The 15,803-nt window shown below is 48.7% G+C and overlaps 1 protein-coding gene across 1 annotated transcript; it reads left to right on the top strand.

The window, feature by feature from the left end:
- The first annotated feature begins 11,713 nt into the window (after positions 1–11,713).
- LOC139404916 (polysialoglycoprotein-like) lies at positions 11,714–15,263 on the top strand. The gene is made up of 6 exons (XM_071147456.1): positions 11,714–11,813; positions 11,988–12,053; positions 12,177–12,260; positions 12,396–13,788; positions 14,284–14,670; positions 14,778–15,263. Exons 1-6 carry the CDS (start codon positions 11,714–11,716, stop codon positions 15,115–15,117), a joined length of 2,370 nt encoding a protein of 789 aa, XP_071003557.1. The 3' UTR covers positions 15,118–15,263.
- Positions 15,264–15,803: the final 540 nt, after the last annotated feature.

Below are 15,803 nucleotides of genomic sequence, written 5' to 3'. Positions count from 1 at the left end.
CTTGAGTAACTGGGGTGATGGCAACATTTATTTTGCATTATATCCATGCGCCAGCAATATTACTCAGACCCCTGTGTTTTAAATTACCAATTGACTTAAGCTACATGTGCTCAGTGTTGGTCCATTTATGCTAGTAGCATCACATGATACCTAACAGCATTTTGACGCCATTTCCGGTCACAACTTGCAGACTTGTTTACGTGTTGCGGTGTTTTGTTGCCTACTTTGCTACATGACAACTTTACGGTTTTTACTTTTTAATTACCGTTTATATTTTTGATTTCCCTCTATTTTTTTCACTCGTGTCAGGGTTGCGTCAATTCGAATCTGGTATCAGGATAAATATGACAGGCTTTTATTAGCTAAGCAATAAGTAGTAAATGCAATTTTCGTGTATATATGGGCTCTCTGTCCCACCTCGCAGGGCAAAACAGAACTGACTTGTTCCTGACAAAGATATTTAATATACTCTGACAGAAGTAGTTCCTGCTTCCGAGCCGGCCTGTCAGAGTAGAGACTGGGCGTGGTTTAGACTCACCCAGCCTATCGTTCATTGTTGGCGCAGAGGCTGGTCCCAGCCCCTTAAGCGCTTCAGCGGTCAGTCGTTGTAGCTGTGTAGAATATGCAGTTATCAGGCACCTGGCTCCTGTTATCTAACAAAAGACTGTTCTGAATGTGCCCCCCCCCAACTCATTGCACAGTTCTGTATTTTTCCATCATGAGAAAGGCCCATGGCCCTGAAACTGTTAACAATGGTTCAAGTCAGCTATGTTGCAAAACACATACATACATCCACACAAGCCAACAGCAGATAATATTAAATCACATATGGTAACGGGCTATAGTGCATAACACAGAATCCTCATACTCCGGACGCTTTATCTGGACATGGTTCGTCAGGACCTCCAACAGCCGACGCTAAGTAGTAATATTAACATGATGCCTTCTAATTGCAGTCGCTGTACTCATACAGGAGAACGATCGCCTTACGGTGAGGATAGCTGTGCTACAAGCCCAGCTTCAGACGCAATCGTTAGGCAAGGGTAATTTCAGTGTAGGAAAGGATGAAACAGCGTCTGTGCCACCAGTAAGTACAGATAGTAACGTTAGTATAAATCCCCTCGCATGGTCCCCGCTGCCGGACAACTTTCTCACGGTTTCTGGAGGGAAATGCTGTAGGAATGCTCAACCGGTGTCGCTCATTCAGCCGACCAACTTTCAACCGGTTTTCCCCATTAAGCAGGGAGTCGGAGTCAAAGGCCGAGCCTTCTCTTGTCTCTACTCCTCCCGTTACGGGGTCAGAGACGCCGAAGCTTCCCACCATTAGCTCTGACAAATTGAAAACTCTAGTCATTGGCGACTCCATTACCCGCAGTATTAGACTTAAAACGAATCATCCAGCCATCATACACTGTTTACCAGGGGGCAGGGCAACCGACGTTATGGCTAATCTGAAGATGGTGCTGGCTAAAGCTAAAACTGGCGAGTATAGAGATATTGTTATCCACGTCAGCACCAACGATGTTAGGATGAAACAGTCAGAGATCACCACCAACATAGCTTCAGCGTGTAAATCAGCTAGAAAGATGTGTCGGCATCGAGTAATTGTCTCTGGCCCCCTCCCAGTTAGGGGGAGTGATGAGCTCTACAGCAGAGTCTCACAACTCAATAGCTGGTTGAAAACTGGTTTCTGCCCCTCCCAAAAGATAGAATTTGTAGATAATTGGCCCTCTTCCTGGGACTCACCCACAAACAGGACCAAGCCTGACCTGCGGAGGAGTGACGGACTCCATCCTAGCTGGAGGGGTGCTCTCATCTTATCTAACAACATAGACAGGGCTCTAACTCCTCTAGCTCCACAATGAAATAGGGTGCAGGCCAGGCTGTTAGCCAGTCTGCCACTAGCACAGTCAGTGTAGTCAGCTCAGCTATCTCCATTGAGACCGTGTCTGTGCCTCGACCTAGGTTGGGCAAAATTAAACATGGCGGTGTTCGCCTTAGCAATCTCACTAAGATAAAGACCTCCTCCATTCCTGTCATTATTGAAAGAGATCATGATACCTCACATCTCAAAATAGGGCTACTTAATGTCAGATCCCTTACTTCAAAGGCAATTATAGTCAATGAACTGATCATAATCTTGATGTGATTGGCCTGACTGAAACATGTCTTTAGCCTGATGAATTTACTGTGTTAAATGAGGCCTCACCTCCTGGCTACACTAGTGACCATATCCCCCGTGCATCCTGCGGAGCTGTTGCTAACATTTACGATAGCAAATGTACATTTACAAAAAAAAAAGACGTTTTCGTCTTTTGAGCTTCTAGTCATGAAATCTATGTAGCCTACTCAATCACTTTTTTTAGCTACTGTTTACAGGCCTCCTGGGCCATATACAGCGTTCCTCATTGAGTTCCCTGAATTCCTATCGGACCATGTAGTCATAGCAGATAATATTCCCACTCCAAAAGGCTTTCGGAGCCATCATCGACTCAGTGGGTTTTGTCCAACATGTCTCTGGACCTACTCACTGTCACAGTCATACTCTGGACCTAGTTTTGTCCCATGGAATAAATGTTGTGGATCTTAATGTTTTCCCTCATAATCCTGGACTATCGGACCACCATTTTATTACGTTTGCAATTGCAACAAATAATCTGCTCAGACCCCAACCAAGGAACATCAAAAGTCGTGCTATAAATTCACAGACAACACAAAGATTCCTTGATGTCCTTCCAGACTCCCTCTGTCTACCCAAGGACGCCAGAGGACAAAAATCAGTTAACCACCTAACTGAGGAACTCAATTTAACCTTGCGCAATACCCTAGATGCAGTTGCACCCCTAAAAACTAAAAACATTTCTCATGAGAAACTAGCTCCCTGGTATACAGAAAATACCCGAGCTCTGAAGCAAGCTTCCAGAAAATTGGAACGGAAATGGCGCCACACCAAACTGGAAGTCTTCCGACTAGCTTGGAAAGACAGTACCGTGCAGTATCGAAGAGCCCTTGCTGCTGCTCGATCATCCTATTTTTCCAACTTAATTGAGGAAAATAAGAACAATCCGAAATTCGTTTTTGATACTGTCGCAAAGCTAACTAAAAAGCAGCATTCCCCAAGAGAGGATGGCTTTCACCTCAGCAGTAATAAATTCATGAACTTCTTTGAGGAAAAGATGATTATTACAAAGTAAATTACGGACTCCTCTTTAAATCTGCGTATTCCTTCAAAGCTCAGTTGTCCTGAGTCTGCACAACTCTGCCAGGACCTAGGATCAAGAGAGACACTCAAGTGTTTTAGTACTATATCCCTTGACACAATGATGAAAATAATCATGGCCTCTAAACCTTCAAGCTCCATACTGGACCCTATTCCAACTAAACTACTGAAAGAGCTGTTTCCTGTGCTTGGCCCTCCTATGTTGAACATAATAAACGGCTCTCTATCCACCGGATGTGTACCAAACTCACTAAAAGTGGCAGTAATAAAGCCTCTCTTGAAAAAGCCAAACCTTGACCCAGAAAATATAAAAAACTATCGGCCTATATCGAATCTTCCATTCCTCTCAAAATGTTTAGAAAAGGCTGTTGCGCAGCCTCTGCCTTCCTCGTCAGAGGAGGAGATAGAAGAAAACCGTTACAGTCTCTGTGAATGGTTTGTCCTCTGACAAATCAACTGTAAATTTCGATGTTCCTCAAGGTTCCGTTTTAGGACCACTATTGATTTTCACTATATATTTTACCTCTTGGGGATGTCATTCGAAAACATAATGTTAACTTTCACTGCTATGCGGATGACACACAGCTGAACATTTCAATGAAACATGGTGAAGCCCCAAAATTGCCCTCGCTAGAAGCATGTGTTTCAGACATAAGGAAGTGGATGGCTGCAAACGTTCTACTTTTAAACTCGGACAAAACAGAGATGCTTGTTCTAGGTCCCAAGAAACAAAGAGATCTTCTGTTGAATCTGACAATTAATCTTAATGGCTGTACAATCGTCTCAAATAAAACTGTGAAGGCCCTCGGCGTTACTCTGGACCCTGATCTCTCTTTTGAAGAACATATCAAGACTGTTTCAAGGACAGCTTTTTTCCATCTACGTAACATTGCAAAAATCAAACTTTCTGTCCAAAAATGATGCAGAAAAATGTATCCATGCTTTTGTCACTTCTAGGTTAGACTACTGCAATGCTCTTACTTTCCGGCTACCCGGATAAAGCACTAAATAAACTTCAGTTAGTGCTAAATACGGCTGCTAGAATCCTGACTAGAACCCCAAAAATATATCATATTACTCCAGTGCTAGCCTCCCTACACTGGCTTCCTGTCAAGGCAAGGGCTGATTTCAAGGTTTTACTGCTAACCTACAAAGCATTACATGGGCTTGCTCGTACCTATCTCTCTGATTTGGTCCTGCCGTACATACCTACACGTACGCTACGGTCACAAGACGCAGGCCTCCTAATTGCTTCTTCCACATCTTTTGGTCCCTGTCTGTTTTGCTCTCAGTGAAGTGCTACTATCCCCTTGGACTACAGGTTATTGCCGTCATAAGGTGTGCGTCTGTCTGTTGGCCGGACACTTTCTACCGTTTAGGACCTTTGTGGGTAAAGGTAAAGATGGGGTATAGCAGCAGAAGTTCCTCTGAAGTCCAGTATCTGCTGGAAGGGAACCTGGTGGTACGAGAGGATGAGTGTGGGCCTGTTGTGCTTCCCCCTATCCCTCCCTCTTCTCTCTCACTGTCTGAGGGACTCTTAAGGTTCCTGTGCGGATGGCTTGGTTCGTGCCCTCCCGAAGCTGGCTGTGGTGATTTAAGCAGATAAACAGAGAGGATATAAGAATGTGAGATGATTGACCATTGGTAACTAGAGGAGGATAAACAGAGAGGATATAAGAATGTGAGATGATTGACCATTGGTAACTAGAGGAGGATAAACAGAGAGGATATAAGAATGTGAGATGATTGACCGTTGGTAGCTAGAGTAGGATAAACAGAGAGGATATGAGCAGATTGCTGGACGACTATAACCTTCACATGAACAGACAGATTTCTAGAACAGTGGTGTTGGTAGATGACATCCTCATGATGTTAACACAGCAGATAATAAAGAATTTTGGGGCTGAGGCCATCGAAGCCTGTCACCTGCTAGCTGTGTACCTGGCTCTGGATAGTAGTCTCCCCTGTGCACTGATCTAGGATCAGCTTACCCTCCCTAGATCCTCAATCATTAGTGGAGAACATGACAAAAAATGACCTTAGATCAGTGTCTCGTGGGCATTTTCACACGATACCATGTAACATCCCTAGAGTGGACATTGTCGTCCTAGCAACATGACCAAACAAATAGCCATCTTGGTCAGAAAAACGTTTTAATTACAGAAGCTCTATGCTCTATGTTTATTTTATTTTTATTTATTTATTTTTCTTCTTGGGCCTCTATAACTATATCTATTGTTTTTATTTTTGTTGTTGTTGTGTGATTTGGATTAATCCCCTCTACCACACGGAAACCCACTAATCTACTGACGGAACGCAAGAGTTGGCTAATAACAGACCTCCATCCTATGCTAGCTTGCTCCTATGCTAGCTTGCTACCGATTTAGCTGTCTAAATCGCCGTGACCCCCAACCAACCTCTCCACTCACTGGACCCTTTTGATCACTCGACTGAGCATGCCTCTCCTTAATGTCAATATGCCTTGTCCATTGCTGTTCTGGTTAGTGTTTATTGGCTTATTTCACTGTAGAGCCTCTAGTCCTGCTCATTATACCTTATCCAACCTATTAGTTCCACCACCCACACATGCAATGACATCTCCTGGTTTCAATGATGTTTCTAGAGACAATATCTCTCTCTTCATCACTCCATACCTAGGTTTACCTCCACTGTATTCACATCCTACCTTACCTTTGTCTGTACATTATAGCCTGATGCTATTTTATCGCCCCCAGGAACCTCCTTTTACTCTCTGTTCCAGACGTTCTAAACGACCAATTCTTATTGCTTTTAGCCGCACCCTTATTCTACTCCTACTCTGTTCCTCTGGCGATGTAGAGGTGAATCCAGGCCCTGCAGTGCCTAGCTCCACTCCTATCCCCCAGGCGCTCTCTTTTGACGACTTATGTTACCGTAATAGCCTTGGTTTCATGCATGTTAACATTAGAAGCCTCCTCCCTAAGTTTGTTCTATTCACTGCTTTAGCACACTCTGCCAACCCGGATGTTCTAGCTGTGTCTGAATCCTGGCTTAGGAAGACCACCAAAAATTCAGACATTTTAATTCCAAACTACAACATTTTCAGACAAGATAGAACTGCCAAAGGGGGCGGTGTTGCAATCTACTGCAAAGATAGCCTGCAGAGTTCTGTCCTACTATCCAGGTCTGTACCCAAACAATTTGAACTTCTACTTTTAAAAATCCACCTCTCTAAAAACAAGTCTCTCACCGTTGCCGCCTGCTATAGACCACCCTCTGCCCCCAGCTGTGCTCTGGACACCATACGTGAACTGATTGCCCCCCATCTATCTTCAGAGCTTGTGCTGCTAGGCGACCTAAACTGGAACATGCTTAACACCCCAGCCATCCTACAATCTAAACTTGATGCCCTCAACCTCACACAAATGATCAATGAACCTACCAGGTACCTCCCCAAAGCCTTAAACACGGGCACCCTCATAGATATCATCCTAACCAACTTGCCCTCTAAATACACCTCTGCTGTTTTCAACCAAGATCTCAGCGATCACTGCCTCATTGCCTGCATCCGTAATGGGTCAGCGGTCAAACGACCTCCACTCATCACTGTAAAACGCTCCCTGAAACACTTCAGCGAGCAGGCCTTTCTAATCGACCTGGCCGGGGTATCCTGGAAGGATATTGATCTCATCCCGTCAGTAGAGGATGCCTGGATATTTAAAAAAAATGCCCCACATGCCCCATTCAAGAAATTTAGAACCAGGAACAGATATAGCCCTTGGTTCTCCCCAGACCTGACTGCCCTTAACCAACACAAAAACATCCTATGGCGTTCTGCATTAGCATCGAACAGCCCCCGTGATATGCAGCTGTTCAGGGAAGCTAGAAACCATTATACACAGGCAGTTAGAAAAGCCAAGGCTAGCTTTTTCAAGCAGAAATTTGCTTCCTGCAACACTAACTCAAAAAAGTTCTGGGACACTGTAAAGTCCATGTAGAATACACCTCCTCCCAGCTGCCCACTGCACTGAAGATAGGAAACACTGTCACCACTGATAAATCCACCATAATTGAGAATTTCAATAAGCATTTTTCTACGGCTGGCCATGCTTTCCACCTGGCTACTCCTACCCCGGTCAACAGCACTGCACCCCCCACAACAACTCGCCCAAGCCTTCCCCATTTCTCCTTCTCCCAAATATGCTCAGCTGATGTTCTGAATGAGCTGCAAAATCTGGACCCCTACAAATCAGCCGGGCTAGACAATCTGGACCCTTTCTTTCTAAAATGATCTGCCAAAATTGTTGCCACCCCTATTACTAGCCTGTTCAACCTCTCTTTCGTGTCGTCTGAGATTCCCAAAGATTGGAAAGCAGCTGCGGTCATCCCCCTCTTCAAAGGGGGTGACACTCTTGACCCAAACTGCTACAGATCTATCCTACCATGCCTTTCTAAGGTCTTCGAAAGCCAAGTCAACAAACAGATTACCGACCATTTCGAATCTCACCATACCTTCTCTGCTATGCAATCTGGTTTCAGAGCTGGTCATGGGTGCACCTCAGCCACGCTCAAGGTCCTAAATGATATCTTAACCGCCATCGATAAGAAACATTACTGTGCAGCCGTATTCATTGATCTGGCCAAGGCTTTCGACTCTGTCAGTCACCACATCCTCATCGGCAGACTCGACAGCCTTGGTTTCTCAAATGATTGCCTCGCCTGGTTCACCAACTACTTCTCTGATAGAGTTCAGTGTGTCAAATCGGAGGGTCTGCTGTCCGGACCTCTGGCAGTCTCTATGGGGGTGCCACAGGGTTCAATTCTTGGACCGACTCTCTTCTCTGTATACATCAATGAGGTCGCTCTTGCTGCTGGTGAGTCTCTGATCCACCTCTACGCAGACGACACCATTCTGTATACTTCTGGCCCTTCTTTGGACACTGTGTTAACAACCCTCCAGGCAAGCTTCAATGCCATACAACTCTCCTTCCGTGGCCTCCAATTGCTCTTAAATACAAGTAAAACTAAATGCATGCTCTTCAACCGATCGCTACCTGTACCTACCCGCCTGTCCAACATTACTACTCTGGACGGCTCTGACTTAGAATACGTGGACAACTACAAATACTTAGGTGTCTGGTTGGACTGTAAACTCTCCTTCCAGACCCATATCAAACATCTCCAATCCAAAGTTAAATCTAGAATTGGCTTCCTATTTCGCAACAAAGCATCCTTCACTCATGCTGCCAAACATACCCTTGTAAAACTGACCATCCTACCAATCCTCGACTTTGGCGATGTCATTTACAAAATAGCCTCCAATACCCTACTCAACAAATTGGATGCAGTCTATCACAGTGCAATCCGTTTTGTCACCAAAGCCCCATTTACTTCCCACCATTGCGACCTGTACGCTCTCGTTGGCTGGCCCTCGCTTCATACTCGTCGCCAAACCCACTGGCTCCATGTCATCTACAAGACCCTGCTAGGTAAAGTCCCCCCTTATCTCAGCTCGCTGGTCACCATTGCATCTCCCACCTGTAGCACACGCTCCAGCAGGTATATCTCTCTAGTCACCCCCAAAACCAATTCTTTCTTTGGCCGCCTCTCCTTCCAGTTCTCTGCTGCCAATGACTGGAACGAACTACAAAAATCTCTGAAACTGGAAACACTTATCTCCCTCACTAGCTTTAAGCACCAACTGTCAGAGCAGCTCACAGATTACTGCACCTGTACATAGCCCACCTATAATTTAGCCCAAACAACTACCTCTTTCCCTACTGTATTTAATTTATTTATTTATTTTGCTCCTTTGCACCCCATTATTTTTATTTCTACTTTGCACATTCTCCCATTGCAAATCTACCATTCCAGTGTTTTACTTGCTATATTGTATTTACTTTGCCACCATGGCCTTTTTGCCTTTACCTCCCTTATCTCACCTCATTTGCTCACATCGTATATACATCGTACGCCTGAATAGATATTCACTCTTAATATAATCAATGTCCTAGAGTAGACCCGTGGTACGCCTGAACAGAAATACAGTGCTAGACCTCTAAAGTAGACCAGAGTCTTTCAATCGGGAGCCCATTTTTGCTCCCGCCCAGCATCAACATCGGAGGTTCCTGCCAAGCGTGGGATTGAGAAACAAACACTCTACTTCTCTTCTGAGGTTGATTAACTCAAATGGCAAAATAAGGAAATCATCCTCATCATCACTGTGTAGTATATGCATGTATTTTACACTAATCAGGAATAGATCGGAATATGGTGTGTGAGTCTGTCTGGACAGTCAACTTCCTGTGGAAAATCTACACCATGCTTGCATCCCAGATAGCACCCTATTCCCTATGTAGTGAACTACTTTTGATCAGGGCCTATAAGGATCTGGTCAAACGTAGTGTACTAAATAGGGAATAGGGTGCCATTTGTCATATGGAGACCACTACAGGAGCAGGTAGGCTTTACTCACAGCGAGGTGTAGAGGGCTGATGGGAGCTCTGACATCAGAGTCGTTCAGGATGTCTGTCCCTGAGGTTTCAATTAGTTGAGGAAAGACAAGAACGGCCAGTTCAGACTTGGAAAAAGAACATCAAGAGTGACGATGCGTCCACGACAAGCATGCAGCCACACCTTAAAACCTACTGTTGGGTTCTGAGAATATGAAATATACTAATTCATGTCACTGAGGGAGAGAGCTTAATGTATAACGTTTACATTATGTCAGGATATGTTATTGTTAGCCATCAGGCATCCTATGGGTGGGATCCTCTGGGATGAGAAGAGACACAGTCTGGTACCAATCACCATGTCAGCCTTGAGTTGGGGAGGAGTGAGCACTTTGGGGTAGCGGTCAGGTCAGATGAAGTGAGGAAGAACAGATATCACCAAGGTTCTGTCTAGCAACAGAGATGCATTGGCTGTTTAGAGGTGTAGGAGCAGACTCAGCATAGGAGAGAGGATTAAATATCAGTGCTTGTGTGAATATGTTTTTTGTCTAATGCAGCTGTCTTGACCCTCTGGGAAGAATAAACTTGGTTCAAGCATTCATGGTGTCCATCGAGTTTTTACTCTGAGAATTAGAACCTAACAGTTGGCACTGCGAGCAGGGTTCACCGCGATTTGCAGTCGAACTAGAGATTAAGAAACAGTGAAACAGAAACAAGGTAAGCAAAGTTCCTACACCCGTTATCACTAATTCTGACATCTTGGGGAGATGAGAGTCGTAGGCTGAACCAATTATAGGGTACGAACCTAGAAAGCCTGAGCTTATTCAGTAGTCCCATTGTATTACGACCGGTCGTAGCTTTGTGGTATATGGTAAGTCCCGGAAGGTAAACCCAAACCTGTAGAGGGTAACTCCTAGGGGGTAAATCCCGAGTAGGTTGGTTCCTGCTTGTACTATAAGAATAGGGTGAGTCCCGGAAGGTAAGCCCGAGCAGGCAGGTACCTGCAAAGGGTAAGTCCTAGGGGGTAAGACCCGGGTGGGGTTGGTTACCTGCTATACCTGTAACGAGAGGGTGAAAGTCTCAGCCGCAGTGGCCATGCGGCAGTAGAGTGGGTGTGGATGGATAAAGTGACATGCTTGTGTACTAGGATAAAATGTTGCCATTCAGGGTTAGAAGAAAAGCAAAAAGATACTCAAACGCTGTTGGATTTGGGTGTATTAGCAGTAGCAATAAAGAGAGGTTGGTTTTATGCCCTGTTGGGGTGGGGAACCATGACAGATTATGTGGAAATAGGAAGACAAGTGTGAATCATTTTGGTAATGTGTGTTATCAACAACAGTGATATTTGAACAGATTGGAGATGACTATCCATAACAATAAAATCCTTCATACAGTGAGGTTAGGTTACCATGCTTGTCCTGCCCCACAGCTGTAGACACAGCCTTCTCCAGGTCCTCAGACACTAGCTGGCGATCCATTACAGGATGTCTGTCACCTCACTGAGCCCCTATTGCAGGTTAGGGGTCACATCCACTTGCTTGTCCTTCATATGACGAACCTCCTACAGAGCAAATGAGGAAAACATGATATATTAGGATTTATGTTAGTAGCAATAGAATATGGGAATTTTATCTCAACGCTACCTACAGCTAACATATTTATTTATGTATGTGATCTATGTAAATAAATAAATATATCACAGCTGTAAAACTGTGAAGGACTATAGGTGGAGGCCTACCCATTTCCCAGGAGCATTGTAAAACGTGGATTTGGGTACAGTGTTTATTTCCCCCTAATATCTTTGAAGATTACACCTAAAATAATTAGGCCTACTTCTTTCTAATGCTGATCTGAGACCATTAGGGTTAATCATTACAGATATAAATGCAATATATGGAGTAGAAAAGATTGCCTGCCCACCAACTTGATAAGAATCAACATATGTTCTACATGGTCTATTTCTATCTGAACGTAACAACTCAATCAAGCTTGTTAATTGATCGTTAAGCCATGTTTGTCAGGTAAACGGTCATTAGTGGCCTATATAACCCTCATACAGGCCATGGGAAGACATTACCTGTTGATAACACAGACTATTTTCATGATCATGGGAGGTGTGAGAGAATTGCTGCTCGTTGTGATGACTGTGGGGGTTGTCAAAGGTTGGTTCACTAATGTTTAAGGGATTTGTTTGGTAAATATGCTTAACTTTATAAGTTGGGTATTAATATTTGACTGTCTGTATCTTCCGCGTTGGTCATCTTTTATTCTTCACTGCTATTAATATATGTAGCTATTTTGTGTGAACTCAACTTCTGTCAACACTTTCTCCTCAGTTTCTTGTTACCCTGTTGGAAAGTCCCAGAAGCAAGATCAAGTCTCTCTGCAGAGGAGACTTGGAGGTACAACCCTTCTAGCTATGTTCTTTGTCACTGTCTATGGTGCTGCTGTGTTTGACACTCATTCAACAGCATAGAGTAACTCAGTCTAAATAATGTTGTCAAACCTTAACCTACATTTTTCAGAGCTGTCATCAAATGACGTCTCCATTGTGCATGCCCTGGCCTTGCTCCGATCCATAGGGTCTGACGCTAAACAAGCCAGAGAAGGTACGGCCTGAAACATATACTTTGAAAACTGTTGGGTTCATGTTGCTCAAAATTCGATTAGCAATTTGGCCTAGACCGTGTAGAACAGATGTGTTGCTGTAGAATACCCAACTGTTCCTTTTGTTTTTTCTCAAGAGTATTTAGAGACCAATGAAGTAGAATCCCAAGCTTCTCCAAACCATGGTAGCTCTCCGGCAAATGATGCCCTGTCCTCTGAGGAGAAGCTGAGGCGCGTGTCCTCGGACGACGCCACCTCTGAAGCTGCGACCGGCCCGTCTGGCGACGACGCCACCACCTCTGAAGCTGCGACCGGCCCGTCTGGCGACGACGCCACCTCTGAAGCTGCGACCGGCCCGTCTGGCGACGACGCCACCTCTGAAGCTGCGACCGGCCCGTCTGGCGACGACGCCACCTCTGAAGCTGCGACCGGCCCGTCTGGCGACGACGCCACCTCTGAAGCTGCGACCGGCCCGTCTGGCGACGACGCCACCTCTGAAGCTGCGACCGGCCCGTCTGGCGACGACGCCACCTCTGAAGCTGCGACCGGCCCGTCTGGCGACGACGCCACCTCTGAAGCTGCGACCGGCCCGTCTGGCGACGACGCCACCTCTGAAGCTGCGACCGGCCCGTCTGGCGACGACGCCACCTCTGAAGCTGCGACCGGCCCGTCTGGCGACGACGCCACCTCTGAAGCTGCGACCGGCCCGTCTGGCGACGACGCCACCTCTGAAGCTGCGACCGGCCCGTCTGGCGACGACGCCACCTCTGAAGCTGCGACCGGCCCGTCTGGCGACGACGCCACCTCTGAAGCTGCGACCGGCCCGTCTGGCGACGACGCCACCTCTGAAGCTGCGACCGGCCCGTCTGGCGACGACGCCACCTCCGACGCTGCGACCGGCCCGTCTGGCGACGACGCCACCTCTGAAGCTGCGACCGGCCCGTCTGGCGACGACGCCACCTCTGAAGCTGCGACCGGCCCGTCTGGCGACGACGCCACCTCTGAAGCTGCGACCGGCCCGTCTGGCGACGACGCCACCTCTGAAGCTGCGACCGGCCCGTCTGGCGACGACGCCACCTCTGAAGCTGCGACCGGCCCGTCTGGCGACGACGCCACCTCTGAAGCTGCGACCGGCCCGTCTGGCGACGACGCCACCTCTGAAGCTGCGACCGGCCCGTCTGGCGACGACGCCACCTCTGAAGCTGCGACCGGCCCGTCTGGCGACGACGCCACCTCTGAAGCTGCGACCGGCCCGTCTGGCGACGACGCCACCTCTGAAGCTGCGACCGGCCCGTCTGGCGACGACGCCACCTCTGAAGCTGCGACCGGCCCGTCTGGCGACGACGCCACCTCTGAAGCTGCGACCGGCCCGTCTGGCGACGACGCCACCTCTGAAGCTGCGACCGGCCCGTCTGGCGACGACGCCACCTCTGAAGCTGCGACCGGCCCGTCTGGCGACGACGCCACCTCTGAAGCTGCGACCGGCCCGTCTGGCGACGACGCCACCTCTGAAGCTGCGACCGGCCCGTCTGGCGACGACGCCACCTCTGACGCCGCCCCGGCCCGTCTGGCGACGACGCCACCTCTGAAGCTGCGACCGGCCCGTCTGGCGACGACGCCACCTCTGAAGCTGCGACCGGCCCGTCTGGCGACGACGCCACCTCTGAAGCTGCGACCGGCCCGTCTGGCGACGACGCCACCTCTGAAGCTGCGACCGGCCCGTCTGGCGACGACGCCACCTCTGAAGCTGCGACCGCCACCTCTGAAGCTGCGACCGGCCCGTCTGGCGACGACGCCACCTCTGGCGGCCCGTCTGGCGACGACGCCACCTCTGAAGCCGTCTGGCGACGACGCCACCTCTGAAGCTGCGACCGGCCCGTCTGGCGACGACGCCACCTCTGAAGCTGCGACCGGCCCGTCTGGCGACGACGCCACCTCTGAAGCTGCGACCGGCCCGTCTGAAGCTGCGACCGGCCCGTCTGGCGACGACGCCACCTCTGAAGCTGCTGCGACCGGCCCGTCTGGCGACGACGCCACCTCTGAAGCTGCGACCGGCCCGTCTGGCGACGACGCCACCTCTGAAGCTGCGACCGGCCCGTCTGGCGACGACGCCACCTCTGAAGCTGCGACCGGCCCGTCTGGCGACGACGCCACCTCTGAAGCTGCGACCGGCCCGTCTGGCGACGACGCCACCTCTGAAGCTGCGACCGGCCCGTCTGGCGACGACGCCACCTCTGAAGCTGCGACCGGCCCGTCTGGCGACGACGCCACCTCTGAAGCTGCGACCGGCCCGTCTGGCGACGACGCCACCTCTGAAGCTGCGACCGGCCCGTCTGGCGACGACGCCACCTCTGAAGCTGCGACCGGCCCGTCTGGCGACGACGCCACCTCTGAAGCTGCGACCGGCCCGTCTGGCGACGACGCCACCTCTGAAGCTGCGCGACCGGCCCGTCTGGCGACGACGCCACCTCTGAAGCTGCGACCGGCCCGTCTGGCGACGACGCCACCGGCCCGTCTGGCGACGACGCCACCTCTGAAGCTGCGACCGGCCCGTCTGGCGACGACGCCACCTCTGAAGCTGCGACCGGCCCGTCTGAAGCTGGCGACGACGCCACCTCTGAAGCTGCGACCGGCCCGTCTGGCGACGACGCCACCTCTGAAGCTGCGACCGGCCCGTCCGGCGACGACGCCACCTCTGAAGCTGCGACCGGCCCGTCCGGCGACGACGCCACCTCTGAAGCTGCGACCGGCCCGTCCGGCGACGACGCCACCTCTGAAGCTGCGACCGGCCCGTCCGGCGACGACGCCACCTCTGAAGCTGCGACCGGCCCGTCCGGCGACGACGCCATGGATATCTGACGTGGGACATGCAAGAGTTCATGGGTACTCTAGTCCAGTGTGTAACTGCATTTGCTTGTTTTGGCTCAATTAAACATTAACTGTAATACTTGTGTCCTCTGTATTGTTTTGGTGGTTCCTACTTGGAGTTGAGGTGTATGACCTGACTTGAGTAACTGGGGTGATGGCAACATTTATTTTGCATTATATCCATGCGCCAGCAATATTACTCAGACCCCTGTGTTTTAAATTACCAATTGACTTAAGCTACATGTGCTCAGTGTTGGTCCATTTATGCTAGTAGCATCACATGATACCTAACAGCATTTTGACGCCATTTCCGGTCACAACTTGCAGACTTGTTTACGTGTTGCGGTGTTTTGTTGCCTACTTTGCTACATGACAACTTTACGGTTTTTACTTTTTAATTACCGTTTATATTTTTGATTTCCCTCTATTTTTTTCACTCGTGTCAGGGTTGCGTCAATTCGAATCTGGTATCAGGATAAATATGACAGGCTTTTATTAGCTAAGCAATAAGTAGTAAATGCAATTTTCGTGTATATATGGGCTCTCTGTCCCACCTCGCAGGGCAAAACAGAACTGACTTGTTCCTGACAAAGATATTTAATATACTCTGACAGAAGTAGTTCCTGCTTCCGAGCCGGCCTGTCAGAGTAGAGACTGGGCGTGGTTTAGACTCACCC

Source organism: Oncorhynchus clarkii, unplaced genomic scaffold (genome assembly GCF_045791955.1).
Source record: "Oncorhynchus clarkii lewisi isolate Uvic-CL-2024 unplaced genomic scaffold, UVic_Ocla_1.0 unplaced_contig_2926_pilon_pilon, whole genome shotgun sequence".
In the NCBI taxonomy this organism is placed as follows: Eukaryota; Metazoa; Chordata; class Actinopteri; order Salmoniformes; family Salmonidae; genus Oncorhynchus; species Oncorhynchus clarkii.
Note: the sequence above shows the minus strand (reverse complement) of the source record. Positions and strands in the feature narration are given on the sequence as shown.

What these genes read in the sequence shown, in the direction of transcription:
- LOC139404916 (XM_071147456.1), top strand. Translation starts at nt 11,714, where the DNA reads ATGGGAAGACATTACCTGTTGATAACACAGACTATTTTCATGATCATG. An exon ending in GACTGTGGGGGTTGTCAAAG is followed by an intron (nt 11,814 to 11,987) that starts GTTGGTTCACTA and finishes CTTTCTCCTCAG; the next exon opens with TTTCTTGTTACCCTGTTGGA. An exon ending in GAAGCTGCGACCGGCCCGTC is followed by an intron (nt 14,671 to 14,777) that starts TGGCGACGACGC and finishes CGGCCCGTCTGG; the next exon opens with CGACGACGCCACCTCTGAAG.